The sequence below is a fragment of the Clarias gariepinus genome, unplaced genomic scaffold, assembly GCF_024256425.1.
Source record: "Clarias gariepinus isolate MV-2021 ecotype Netherlands unplaced genomic scaffold, CGAR_prim_01v2 scaffold_32, whole genome shotgun sequence".
Taxonomy (NCBI): domain Eukaryota; kingdom Metazoa; phylum Chordata; class Actinopteri; order Siluriformes; family Clariidae; genus Clarias; species Clarias gariepinus.
The window spans coordinates 480001-495000 of NW_026520999.1; the positions used below are offsets into that span (position 1 = coordinate 480001).

A 15000-nucleotide genomic window follows, 5' to 3' on the forward strand; every position below is an offset into this window, starting at 1 on the left:
GTCCAAACAGCTTAAAAAAGTGCATGTAGGCCCGTATGACCCCTTTAATCGTGGCCAATTCCTCCCTGTCACTAGGGGGCAGCTATGGTGTTAATTAAAACAAAAGGCTCTCTCTCTCTCTCTCTCTCTCTCTCTCTCTCTGTCCCTTTCTGTCTGTCTCTCTCACTCTCCCCACTGTCTCCCCCTGTCTCTCTCTTTCTCTCTTTCTCTTTTTCTCTCCCTCTCTCTGTCTCTTTCTGTCTGTCTCTCTCACTCTCTCCACTGTCTCCCCCTGTCTCTCTCTCTCTCTCTCTCTCTCTCTCTCTCTCTCTCTCTCTCTCAGGATGACACAGAACCTTATTTCATTGGCATCTTCTGCTTTGAGTCTGGCATTAAGATTCTGGCTCTGGGTTTTGCCTTCCATAAGGGCTCCTACCTCCGAAACGGCTGGAACGTCATGGACTTTGTGGTGGTGTTGACTGGGTGAGTCTCAAACTCACACACACACACACACACACACACACACACACTAGACACTTCTTGTTAAAGTCATTTGGTTATGTCTAAGCAGTAAATGTTGTTTCCATACAATTATGATTTTTAGTCATTTTGGCCTTTAGGGGGCGTACATACATATACAGGTCCTTCTAAAAAAATTAGCATATTGTGATAAAGTTTATTATTTTCTGCAATGTACCGATAAACATTAGACTTTTATATATTTTAGATTCATTACACACAACTGAAGTAGTTCAAGCCTTTTAATTGTTTTAATATTGATGATTTTGGCATACAGCTCATGAAAACCCAAAATTCCTATCTCAAAAAATTAGCATATTTCATCCGACCAATAAAAGAAAAGTGTTTTTAATACAAAAAAAGTCAACCTTCAAATAATTATGTTCAGTTATGCACTCAATACTTGGTCGGGAATCCTTTTGCAAAAATGACTGCTTCAATGCGGCGTGGCATGGAGGCAATCAGCTTGTGGCACTGCTGAGGTGTTATGGAGGCTCAGGATGCTTCGATAGCGGCCTTAAGCTCATCCAGAGTGTTGAGTCTTGTGTCTCTCAACTTTCTCTTTACAATATTCCACAGATTCTCTATGGGGTTTAGGTCAGGAGAGTTGGCAGGCCAATTGAGCACAGTAATACTATGGTCAGTAAACCATTTACCAGTGGTTTTGGCACTGTGAGCAGGTGCCAGGTCGTGCTGAAAAATGAAATCTTCATCTCCATAAAACTTTTCAGCAGCTGGAAGCATGAAGTGCTCCAAAATCTCCTGATAGCTAGCTGCATTGACCCTGCCCTTGATAAAACACAGTGGACCAACACCAGCAGCTGACATGGCAGCTGCTTCAAATAATTATGTTCAGTTGTGCACTCATAACAAATAATTATGTTCAGTTATGCACTCAATACTTGGTCGTGAATCCTTTTGCAGAAATGACTGCTTCAATGCGGCGTGGCATGGAGGCAATCAGCCTGTGGCACTGCTGAGGTGTTATGGAGGCCCAGGATGCTTCGATAGCGGCTTTAAGCTCATCCAGAGTGTTGGGTCTTGTGTCTCTCAACTTTCTCTTTACAATATTCCACAGATTCTCTATGGGGTTTAGGTCAGGAGAGTTGGCAGGCCAATTGAGCACAGTAATACTATGGTCAGTAAACCATTTACCAGTGGTTTTGGCACTGTGAGCAGGTGCCAGGTCGTGCTGAAAAATGAAATCTTCATCTCCATAAAACTTTTCAGCAGCTGGAAGCATGAAGTGCTCCAAAATCTCCTGATAGCTAGCTGCATTGACCCTGCCCTTGATAAAACACAGTGGACCAACACCAGCAGCTGACATGGCAGCTGCTTCGAATAATTATGTTCAGTTGTGCACTCATAACAAATAATTATGTTCAGTTATGCACTCAATACTTGGTCGTGAATCCTTTTGCAGAAATGACTGCTTCAATGCGGCGTGGCATGGAGGCAATCAGCCTGTGGCACTGCTGAGGTGTTATGGAGGCCCAGGATGCTTCGATAGCGGCTTTAAGCTCATCCAGAGTGTTGGGTCTTGTGTCTCTCAACTTTCTCTTTACAATATTCCACAGATTCTCTATGGGGTTTAGGTCAGGAGAGTTGGCAGGCCAATTGAGCACAGTAATACTATGGTCAGTAAACCATTTACCAGTGGTTTTGGCACTGTGAGCAGGTGCCAGGTCGTGCTGAAAAATGAAATCTTCATCTCCATAAAACTTTTCAGCAGCTGGAAGCATGAAGTGCTCCAAAATCTCCTGATAGCTAGCTGCATTGACCCTGCCCTTGATAAAACACAGTGGACCAACACCAGCAGCTGACATGGCAGCTGCTTCAAATAATTATGTTCAGTTGTGCACTCATAACAAATAATTATGTTCAGTTATGCACTCAATACTTGGTCGTGAATCCTTTTGCAGAAATGACTGCTTCAATGCGGCGTGGCATGGAGGCAATCAGCTTGTGGCACTGCTGAGGTGTTATGGAGGCCCAGGATGCTTCGATAGCGGCCTTAAGCTCATCCAGAGTGTTGAGTCTTGTGTCTCTCAACTTTCTCTTTACAATATTCCACAGATTCTCTATGGGGTTTAGGTCAGGAGAGTTGGCAGGCCAATTGAGCACAGTAATACTATGGTCAGTAAACCATTTACCAGTGGTTTTGGCACTGTGAGCAGGTGCCAGGTCGTGCTGAAAAATGAAATCTTCATCTCCATAAAACTTTTCAGCAGCTGGAAGCATGAAGTGCTCCAAAATCTCCTGATAGCTAGCTGCATTGACCCTGCCCTTGATAAAACACAGTGGACCAACACCAGCAGCTGACATGGCAGCTGCTTCAAATAATTATGTTCAGTTGTGCACTGATAACAAATAATTATGTTCAGTTATGCACTCAATACTTGGTCGTGAATCCTTTTGCAGAAATGACTGCTTCAATGCGGCGTGGCATGGAGGCAATCAGCTTGTGGCACTGCTGAGGTGTTATGGAGGCCCAGGATGCTTCGATAGCGGCCTTAAGCTCATCCAGAGTGTTGAGTCTTGTGTCTCTCACCTTTCTCTTTACAATATTCCACAGATTCTCTATGGGGTTTAGGTCAGGAGAGTTGGCAGGCCAATTGAGCACAGTAATACTATGGTCAGTAAACCATTTACCAGTGGTTTTGGCACTGTGAGCAGGTGCCAGGTCGTGCTGAAAAATGAAATCTTCATCTCCATAAAACTTTTCAGCAGCTGGAAGCATGAAGTGCTCCAAAATCTCCTGATAGCTAGCTGCATTGACTCTCCCCTTGATAAAACACAGTGGACCAACACCAGCAGCTGACATGGCACCCCAGACCATCACTGACCGGATCCGAGCTGGCCGAGTGAGATCCTGAGGGAAAACAAAGAACGTGACGCGAAGCGGCGGACCCGAGGGAAACGAGCCGGCGTCAGGAACAGGCTGAGAGCCCGTGCACACCGCACACCTCTGCCTAGCATCCTGCTCGCCAACGTCCAGTCACTGGAAAACAAGCTCGATGACCTCAGGGCCAGGATAAAGTTCCAGAGAGACATTCGGGACTGCAATCTCCTCTGCTTCACCGAGACATGGCTGAACCCAGCAGTGACGGACCACGCCATCCAGCCGGCCGAGTTCTTCTCGGTTCACCGCATGGACAGGACACGGGACTCAGGGAAGTCAAGGGGAGGCGGCGTGTGTTTAATGGTGAACAGCACTCACACAGCACCAAACACAACACCGGGACGCTGCGCTTATTGTGGCGGGGGACTTTAACAGTGCCAACCTCAAACGCGCAGCGCCGAACTTTTATCAGCATATCACCTGCCCCAACAGGGGCGAAAGGACACTGGATCATTGTTATACAACTGTCAAGGACGGCTACAAGGCACAATCTCGCCTTCCGTTTGGTAAATCCGACCACGCCGCCATCTTCCTCATGCCAAAATACTAACAAAGGCTGAAACAGGAAGTTCCGGTTCAGAGGGAGGTCGCGCGCTGGACGGACCAATCGGTGGCCGCGTTACAGGACGCACTAAATGACGCAGACTGGGACATGTTCAGAAACAGCTCCGATGATGACGTCAGCGTGTTTACGGAAGCGGTTGTGGGATTTATCGGGAAACTAGCGGATGATACCGTGGAGAAAAAGACTATTAAAACGTTTCCCAACCAGAAGCCGTGGGTGGATAAAACCATCCGCGACGCTCTGAGATCTCGCACCGCTGCCTACAACACGGGACTCGCGTCGGGGGACATGGAACCGTACAAGGGCCAGGGGTAGCTCAGTGGTTAAGGTATTGGACTACGGTTCGGAAGATCCCAGGTTCAAACCCCACAACCACCAAGTTGCCACTGTTGGGCCCTTGAGCAAGGCCCTTAACCCTCAATTGCTCAGATGTATAATGAGATAAAATTGTAAGTCGCTCTGGATAAGAGCGTCTGCCAAATGCCTAAATGTAAGGCTGCGTCATACAGCGTCTGGAAGGCGGTGAAAGAGGCGAAGCAGCACTACGGGAGGAAACTAGAGTCACAACTCCAACAGAGTGACTCTAGGAGCCTGTGGCAGGGATTAAGGACAATAACGGATTATAAAACACCAACAACCGGTATGACAAACGCAGACGTGACTCTGGCAGACGAGCTGAACACTTTCTATGCTCGCTTCGAGGCTGCAGCTAAAGACGCTAGCGATGCTAATGCTAGCGGCGCTAACGGCTGCAGACAGGAAGACACTGCCAGCACCGGAAACGCGTTCATCATCACCGAGCATGACGTGAGGAGAGCCTTCAAGAGAGTGAACACCAGGAAAGCAGCAGGACCAGACGGCATCTCAGGCCATATCCTCAGAGCCTGCGCAGACCAGCTAGCACCTGTGTTCACTGAGATATTCAACATCTCTTTATCTCAGTCGGTGATCCCCACATGCTTCAAAGAGTCCATTATTGTTCCTGTCCCAAAGAAACCACATCCTGCTTCTCTCAATGACTATCGCCCTGTAGCCCTCACCTCAGTAGTGATGAAGTGCTTTGAACGCCTGGTCAGAGACTTCATCATTTCTTCACTACTCGACACACTGGACCCACTACAGTTTGCATACCACCAGAACCGTTCCACAGACGATGCAATCTCACATCTCCTCCACACATCACTTACTCACTTGGACACCAGAAGGGGGAATTATGTTAAAATGCTCTTCATCGACTACAGCTCTGCATTTAATACCATAATTCCCTCCACACTCACCACCAAGCTGGAGCACCTGGGACTCAGCTCATCTATGTGTCAGTGGATCTCCAACTTCCTTACTGGCAGACCACAGGCAGTAAGGATGGGCGGACACGTCTCAGCCTCCATCACTCTCAGCACTGGAGCCCCCCCAGGGTTGTGTTCTGAGCCCCCTGCTGTACTCTTTGTACACATATGACTGTGTGGCCACTACCAGCTCCACCACCATCATTAAGTTTGCTGACGACACCGTTGTGATGGGCCTGATCTCTGATAACAACGAGACGGCCTACCTGAAGGAGATTAGAAATCTGGAGAACTGGTGCCAGAGGAACAACCTCCTTTTAAACGTCAGTAAGACAAAGGAGTTGGTAGTGGACTTCAGCACCAAGCGGGAGAGGAACTACCAGACCCCCGTCATCAACGAGAGCCCAGTGGAGAGAGTGGACAGCTTCAAATACCTCGGTGTTCACATCACGCAGGACCTGTCATGGTCCTGTCACATCAACACCGTGGTGAAAAAGGCCAGACAGCGTCTCTACCACCTCAGACGCTTGAGAGACTTCCGACTGCCCTCTAAGGTGCTCAGGAATTTCTACTCCTGTACCATAGAGAGCATCCTGATGGGAAACATTACGACCTGGTTTGGAAACAGCACCATGCAGGACAGACAGAGGGTGGTGCGATCAGCTGAGTGCATCATCCGCACAGAGCTTCCTGACCTGCACTTGATCTACAGCAAGCGGTGCTGGACCAAGGCCAGGAAGATTGTGAAGGACCTCAGCCATCCCAACTATGGACTGTTCTCTCTGTTGAGGTCAGGAAAGCGATTCCGCTCCCTGAAGGCCAACACAGAGAGACTGAGGAGGAGCTTCTTCCCGCAGGCAATACAGTCTCTCAATCACAATCACACCACCACACAGTACTGACCCACACATATGGTTTTTACACACACACTGGACATTCTGGACATTTGTTTACACTATTGGCCACTGCACAACTACACTTCGTGGTCATCAAATCAAATCACATCAAATCACTTCAGCACAAATCACTTTAAGCATATTTGCACTGCACAAGTCACTTTTAATATGTGGATTGCACAACCATGGACATAACCATTCTTTTATTACCATTTATTCGGCTGCTCTTATTGTTTTACATTTTTTCATATATTTTCCATATATTTTCTATATTGTGTATTTTGTGTACAGATATTTTATTTTTAACTTTTATTTGTATATTTTTATTTTTATTTTATTCTTCTCTAGTTAAACTTACCCTTTATTTTAATTTTCATATTTATTTTCTATTCATATTCTTAGGTCACGAGGAGGTCATTTCACTGCATATCGTACTGTGTATGACTGTGTATGTGACAAATAAAATTTTTTGAATTTACTTGACACTGGACTTCAGGCATTTTGTCATTTCCCTCTCCCCAGTCTTCTTCCAAACTCTGGCACCTTGATTTCCGAATGACATGCAAAATTTGCTTTCATCTGAAAAAAGTACTTTGGACCACTGAGCAACAGTCCAGTGCTGCTTCTCTGTAGCCCAGGTCAGGCGCTTCTGCCGCTGTTTCTGGTTCAAAAGTGGCTTGACTTGGGGAATGCGGCACCTGTAGCCCATTTCCTGCACACGCCTGTACACGGTGGCTCTGGATGTTCCTATTCTAGACTCAGTCCACTGCTTCCGCAGGTCCCCCAAGGTCTGGAATCGGTCCTTCTCCACAATCTTCCTCAGGGTCCGGTCATCTCTTCTCGTTGTGCAGCGTTTTCTGCCACACTTTTTCCTTCCCACAGACTTCCCACTGAGGTTCCTTGATACAGCACTCTGGGAACAGCCTATTCGTTCAGAAATTTCTTTCTGTGTCTTACCCTCTTGCTTGAGGGTGTCAATGATGGCCTTCTGGACAGCAGTCAGGTCGGCAGTCTTACCCATGATTGCGGTTTTGAGTAATGAACCAGGCTGGGAGTTTTTAAAAGCCTCAGAAATCTTTTGCAGGTGTTTAGAGTTAATTAGTTGATTTAGATGATTAGGTTAATAGCTCGTTTAGAGAACCTTTTCATGATATGCAAATTTTTTTAGATAGGAATTTAGGGTTTTCATGAGCTGTATGCCAAAATCATCAATATTAAAATAATTAAAAGGCTTAAACTACTTTAGTTGTGTGTAATGAATCTAAAATACAGTGGAACCTCGGATTACGAGTAACGTGGTTTACGAGTGTTTTGCAAGACGAGCAACAATTTTTAATAATTTTTTACTTGTAAAACGAGCATCGTCTTAGTTAACGAGCACCGAGTATCATGTCTCACGCATGCGCTTCTTGTTTTAACAACGAGCGTTACGTCATCACAAGTGAGCCAACGGTTTTTCTCTCTCTTGCAGCAGAATTGTAGGTAATCGTCTCTCCTGCTGGGTGAATACACACACGCGCTGTGTGTGTGTGTGTGTGTGTGTGTGTGTGTGAGACGCGCGCGCACACACACACACACACACACACACACATTAACGGAGAGACCGTTTTTAAAACCGTTTAAAAATTAGCAAGGAACATCGCTAGTCACACTCGCGTGAGTGCATACTAACGGGATTACTACTGTAAAGTAAAACAACAACAACAACAACAAAAATTAAACAGCTCCTCACCTTTGAAAACAGTCGCGACAGAGAAGAGTTTGTGTGTTTATTTGGCAACCTGAGAGAAGGGGAGCTGTAAAGCCGAGACCTATCGTCTCCCCTGCTGGGTCTTAGTGCCTGCAGTGTTTTTGCGTGCGCGTGTTTGTGTCTGTGTAAGGCAGAGAGTTTGTGTGTTTGTTTGGCAACCTGAGAGAAGGGGGCTGTAAACGCGAGCGAGCCCCCCTTCAGCCCCCCTCCTCTCAGGTTGCCAAATAAACACAAACTCCTCTCTGTCGCGATTGTTTTCAAAGGTGAGGAGCTGTTTAATTTGTTTTTTGCTGTTGTTGTTTTACTTACAGCAGTGATCCTGTTAGTATGCGCTCAGGTGAGTGTGACTAGGAATGTTCCTTGCTAATTTTTAAATGTTTTTAAAAACGGTCTATCTGTTAATGTGTGTGTGTGTGTGTGTGTGTGTGTGTGTGCGCGCGCACATTTTACACACATACACTCTGCATGCACAAACGAAAACCCTTATCTGTCGGGGTTTAATTTTACATTTTTTTAAGGTAAAGTACAGGTTAATTTGTTTTATTTTTACTTTATATTTTGTATTAATTATATTTATGTATTTATTTTTTTGGGCTGTAGAACGAATAATTTAAGTTTCCATTATTTCCTATGGGAAAATTAAATTTGGTTTAAGAGTGTTTTGGAATACTTGTAATCCGAGGTTCCACTGTATATGAAAGTCTCATGTTTATCAGTACATTACAGAAAATAATGAACTTTATCACAATATGCAAATTTTTTTGAGAAGGACCTGTACATGTCCACATGTCCACACTGCTAAAATTTATTACTGTAAAATATATGAATAGGCCTCTGATACATGTCTATATATCACATTTCTATAATTTGTTACATGGAGTTGTCCTGTGTTTAACTACAGTTTTACATGATCTAAGTATGAACATATTTATTCCTGGACGGATAAGGGGCGGTGCTCAACACAGTTTGATGATTCCTCTGCTCAAACACAGCTCAGTCAACTAATCTGTTAATTATCAGGTTCTGTGTGTGTGTGTGTGTGTGTGTGTGTTGGTAAATCACACACTATTCTCCACACATGCCCTCCAGGACTGGAGATAAACAGCCCTGACCCAAACACACAGCAGCATGAAGACCTTCGACAACCAGGGCGCGGTTAAAGATTCAAGAATGAACAGGTTTACTTAGACTGTGCAACAGTCTTGAATATGAGAGGGTAGTGATGTGTCTGTCAGTGACACCATGTCTCTGGCATTTGTGGTTCTGTACAACACCACAATGGATCTGCAGTATGTCTATTAATGCCTTCGAATCAAAACTGAAAGACTACACGTCATCTTGAGTGCGACACTTCAAATACAATATTTATGGATTTATTTATAACAGCCCTAACATTAGATTAGATTAGATTTAACTTTATTGTCATTGGGCAAATTCCATGAACAAAGCCATTTAAATGCTGTTAGCATCTAACCAGAAATTATCTAACCAGAAGTGCACAGTGGCATATATACAATAACTCACAGTGTAGATACAAGGCTTTAAACATGATATGTACAGTGGAATGCGGGTAATAAATACAGAGGTGATATGTACACGTGCACGAGTGGTATTCATGTAGGTGATATGTACAATGGTATAGTCATGTTCTACATTGGTATGGGGTGATATGTACACGGGTATGGGGTGATATTTACACGGGTATGGGGGTGATATGTACATGGGTATGGGGGTAATATGTACATGGGTATGGGGGTAATATGTACATGGGTATGGAGGTTATATGTACATGGGTATGGGGGATATGTACATGGGTATGGGGGGATATGTACATGGGTATGGGGGGATATGTACATGGGTATGGGGGATATGTACATGGGTATGGAGGTTATATGTACATGGGTATGGGGGATATGTACATGGGTATGGAGGTTATATGTACATGGGTATGGGGGATATGTACATGGGTATGGGGGGATATGTACATGGGTATGGGGGGATATGTACATGGGTATGGAGGTTATATGTACATGGGTATGGGGTAATATGTACATGGGTATGGGGGGATATGTACATGGGTATGGGGGATATGTACATGGGTATGGAGGTTATATGTACATGGGTATGGGGGGATATGTACATGGGTATGGAGGTTATATGTACATGGGTATGGGGGGATATGTGCATGGGTATGGAGGTGATATGTACATGGGTATGGAGGTGATATGTACATGGGTATGGGGGTAATATGTACATGGGTATGGGGGGATATGTACATGGGTATGGGGTGATATTTACACGGGTATGGGGGTGATATGTACATGGGTATGGGGGTAATATGTACATGGGTATGGGGGTGATATGTACATGGGTATGGGGGTAATATGTACATGGGTATGGGGGTAATATGTACATGGGTATAAATCCCTCACCCTAGAACAGTGCAGACACTGACTGGAGGGAGTTAAACACCCCTTTTTTGTCTGGACCGACCATAGAAACTTAAAAAATCTAAAGGCAGCTAAGAAAATAAATTCATGGCAGGCACTCTGGTTCCTGTTTTTCTACAGATTTAATGCTGTCTTACCGAGCAGGCTCCAAAAACACTAAGCCTGATGCCCTGTCCTGACAATTTGCCACCCCTCTGGATAAACCCACCACAGGAACTATCCCACCACCCCAAGGTTTGGTGGCAGCCTTTCAGCTGGAAGTAAAAAAATCTTACAGAGACTTTTAGTCCCAGCCACAGTACGCCTTTCAGTATTAGAGTAAGGCCACAACTCAAAGCTAGCTTGTCATCCAGGAGCCACTCTTGCCCTACTACAGCAACGCCACGGCATGCCAGGTCACGCCCACCTGTCAAACCAAGCCATGATCACCCGTGACTCCATTTTACACTCTGTTTCAGCGCTTCCGTTTTACTGCCTCATTCACCGGCTCGAACACACCTCCACTCTATATAACTCTCCACCAAACAAGCACTCTTTGACAGATTAGAGTTTGCCCTCTCGGATCTCGACTCACGCTTCATTCCCCGGATCACGCGCTTGCTTCTCATGTTGGATTACTGCTCATATAAGTTTTCTGTTATCGACCCTCACTCTCGCATCTTGACTATGAATTCGGATCAGGTACTCTGATTTCCTTCCTAGCTTCGAACCACGCATGCTCGTGACCACAATTCATCTCATTTATTTTATAGGACTTAAAGGATCTGCTATTAACGACTTAGTGTGAGATACCACACACTCTTTCAGAGGTCTGGTGGAGTCCAGGCCTCGATGGGTCAGAGCTATTTTGCAGGCACAAGAGGATCCTACACTATATTATACAGGTGTTTTTAATGTTTTGGCCGACTTGTTTATATTAAAAATGGGTTTTAATTAAAGGCAAAAGAAATGTAATAAATAATTATACAAACTCATCGCTATGTTTATGTAGCAGTAGTGGGAGAGGAAAAACACATGCCATGTGAAGCTGTAGTGCAGTGAGCCTAGTTATAAAAAAAAATCCTAAATTATGAACCACATAGTAACAATATATCTTTGTTGTATCTGTAGATAATTCCCTCTTCCTCTTCTTGCTGAATAAAGCACAGGTGTGCCATGATCTTTCCAGGATTAAAAAACTAATTTGAATGACACTCCACTGTTTCACACGTGCGCTTCACATCACACACGGCAGATTTTTTGGGGAAACAGAAAATTTGAAATCTTGAATACTAAAATTAAAAAGCACATATTTTATATGCAGATGTGATGTGTCCATGCTGGAGATGGAGAGACCAGGGTTCTGTGGTGGAGATGAATGCAAGATGATATGGAGATATTGTGGAGATGTTTCGAAGATGATCATAAGATGATATGGAGACAATGTGGAGAAGTTGTGGAAATGCAGAGATTATTTTATAATTGAAAATATGTCATTTTACTCAAATATATTTTTGTCCATAAGAAGGAATTGTGGGGCGTTTTAGGGAAATACGATCAGTTATTGACAAATCTTAAGAATTCATATCAAACAGTACGGTGTTGTAGGACCTCTGCAGGGAAACAAGGAACGTTTGTAGGCAGTGTGTGGTGGTTCATAGCAGAGTCAAAAATTTTCAAGGACATGATAACATTTTGCGTAGTCAGTTCGTAGGTAACTTGATGTATGTGAGGTTGAGCAACATGTAACTGCCAGTGATGCTCTCACAAACAGTTCAGGAATCTGGGAAAGACTTATAATAAATATAATAATGTACACTTGCAGATCCCTAGACATCACTGGGAGAAAGTCTAAGACATGAGCAGTGTTGGGTGTGACAAAGTAACGCGTTACTTGGATTACTTTTTTGATGCAAGCAGTAATCTAACATGTTAGGTCCGCCATTACTCAGTTATTCAGTTATATTATAAAAAATTTAATCTGTTATTCAAAAAATCCATTATTGTGTGTGTAAAAGTCATCCTACAAGCCCCGCCCCCAATATTTCTGCTGTTAAACCCTTATCTCACCTATGAGCTGCTTCTCACTGCCACAAGTGACCGCCCGACGTTATGCAAGGTCTGCGAGGACCAACACGTGGAAAGATGGAAAACTAATCACAGCATAAAACTGCCGGTGAATCATGATTAACCGTACTCATGGCCACCGCATAAAACTGCGTAGGTGAGATAGGGGGATTAGAAGGTGGGATAGGGGGATTAGTAGGTGAGATAGGGGTGTTAGTAGGTAAGATAGGGGTATTAGTAGGTGAGATAGGGGTATTAGTAGGTGAGATGGGGATTAGTAGGTGAGATAGGGGTATTAGTAGGTGGGATGGGGGATTAGTAGGTAAGATAGGGGTATTAGTAGGTGAGATAGGGGGATTAGTAGGTGAGATAGGGGTATAAGTAGGTGAGATAAGGGTATTAGTAGGTGAGAGAGAGGGATTAGTAGGTTAGATAGGGGTATTAGTAGGTGAGATAAGGGTATTAGTAGGTGAGATAGGGGTATAAGTAGGTGAGATAAGGGTATTAAAAGGTGAGATAGGGGTATTAGTAGGTGAGATAGGCGGATTAGTAGGTGAGATAGAGGTGTTAGTAGGTGAGATAGGGGTATAAGTAGGTGAGATAAGGGGATTAGTAGGTGAGATAGGGGGATTAGTAGGTGAAATAGGGGGATTAGTAGGTGAGATGGGGAATTAGTAGGTAAGATATGGGTATTAGTAGGTGAGACAGGGGGATTAGTAGGTGAGATGGGGTATTAGTAGGTGAGATAGGGGTATTAGTGGGTGAGATTGGGGTATTAGTAGGTGAGATAGGGGGATTAGTAGGTAAGTTAGGGGAATTAGTGGGTGAGATGGGGGATTAGTAGGTAAGATAGGGGTATTAGTAGATGAGATAGGGGGATTAGTAGGTGAGATAGGGGGATTAGTAGGTGAGATAGGGGTATAAGTAGGTGAGATAAGGGTATTAGTAGGTGAGATAAGGGGGATTAGTAGGTGAGATAGGGGGATTAGTAGGTGAGATAGGGGTATTAGTAGGTGAGATAAGGGGATTAGTAGGTAAGATAGGGGTATTAGTAGGTGAGATAGGGGAATAAGTAGGTGAGATAGGGGTATTAGTAGATGAGATGGGGGATTAGTAGGTGAGATAGGGGGATTAGTAGGTGAGATAAGGGTATTAGTAGGTGAGATAGAGGGATAAGTAGGTGAGATAGGGGGATAAGTAGGTGAGATAGGGGTATTAGTGGGTGAGATTGGGGTATTAGTAGGTGAGATGGTGGTATTAGTAGGTGAGATGGTGGTATTAGTAGGTGAGATAGGGGTATTAAAAGGTGAGATAGGGGTATTAGTAGGTGAGATGGTGGTATTAGTAGGTGAGATGGTGGTATTAGTAGGTGAGATAGGGGTATTAAAAGGTGAGATAGGGGTATTAGTAGGTGAGATAGGCGGACTAGTAGGTGAGATAGGGGTGTTAGTAGGTGAGATAGGGGTATAAGTAGGTGAGATAAGGGGATTAGTAGGTGAGATAGGGGGATTAGTAGGTGAAATAGGGGGATTAGTAGGTGAGATGGGGAATTAGTAGGTAAGATAGGGGTATTAGTAGGTGAGACAGGGGGATTAGTAGGTGAGATGGGGTATTAGTAGGTGAGGTAGGGGTATTAGTGGGTGAGATTGGGGTATTAGTAGGTGAGGTAGGGGGATTGGTAGGTAAATTAGGGGGATTAGTGGGTGAGATGGGGGATTAGTAGGTAAGATAGGGGTATTAGTAGATGAGATAGGGGGATTAGTAGGTGAGATAGGAGGATTAGTAGGTGAGATAGGGGTGTTAGTAGGTGAGATAGGGGTATAAGTAGGTGAGATAAGGGTATTAGTAGGTGAGATAAGGGGGATTAGTAGGTGAGATAGGGGTATAAGTAGATGAGATAAGGGTATTAGTAGGTAAGATAGGGGTATTAGTAGGTAAGATAGGGGTATTAGTAGATGAGATGGGGGATTAGTAGGTGAGATAGGGGGATTAGTAGGTGAGATAAGGGTATTAGTAGGTCAGATAGGGGGATAAGTAGGTGAGATAGGGGGATTAGTAGGTGAGATAGGGGTATTAGTGGGTGAGATTGGGGTATTAGTAGGTGAGATAGGGGTATTAGTAGTTAACCGATTATGGGCCAGACTTCTACCACTGAGTGATGAGTGATGATGGTAGAATAATTATAAAGGTCTTGACTAAAACAACATGCATGAGGAATCACAAAGGAGTTTTCATTTTCTGCAGTGGAAAAGTACTGAACTAGTTACTTTTATCAGAAAGTAACGCTGTAATGGAACTGATTACTTTTAAATGACAGTAATTTTGTAACGTAATTAGTTACTTTAAAAAGTTACAGCCCCCAACACTGGACATGATTGGCATGATATTAACATTAAAGTAAGGTGTGGGGTTTGAGGTGACCTGACTGGATTCGGCTCAGCATTTAGAAATTAGTCAGATCAGTCAGGAACGAGCTTTACCACAGCCTCTGCTTCTTGTGTAGTTTTTCCCACGCAGTGAATTTTTACACTAAGATGAAGATGAGTAAGTGTGTGTGTGTGTGTGTGTGTGTGTGTGTTTGTGTGCGTGTGTTGTTTTCAACACGTA

The 15000-nt window shown here is 44.1% G+C and overlaps 1 protein-coding gene across 1 annotated transcript in view; it reads left to right on the plus strand.

The window, feature by feature from the left end:
• The window catches only part of cacna1aa (calcium channel, voltage-dependent, P/Q type, alpha 1A subunit, a), a 153919-nt gene that overhangs the window by 1705 nt on the left and 137214 nt on the right, over positions 1 to 15000 (plus strand). The window contains exon 2 of the mRNA XM_053490796.1: positions 323 to 462. Coding sequence (XP_053346771.1) covers positions 323 to 462 — 140 coding nt within the window. The remainder of the gene's footprint in view (positions 1 to 322; positions 463 to 15000) is intronic.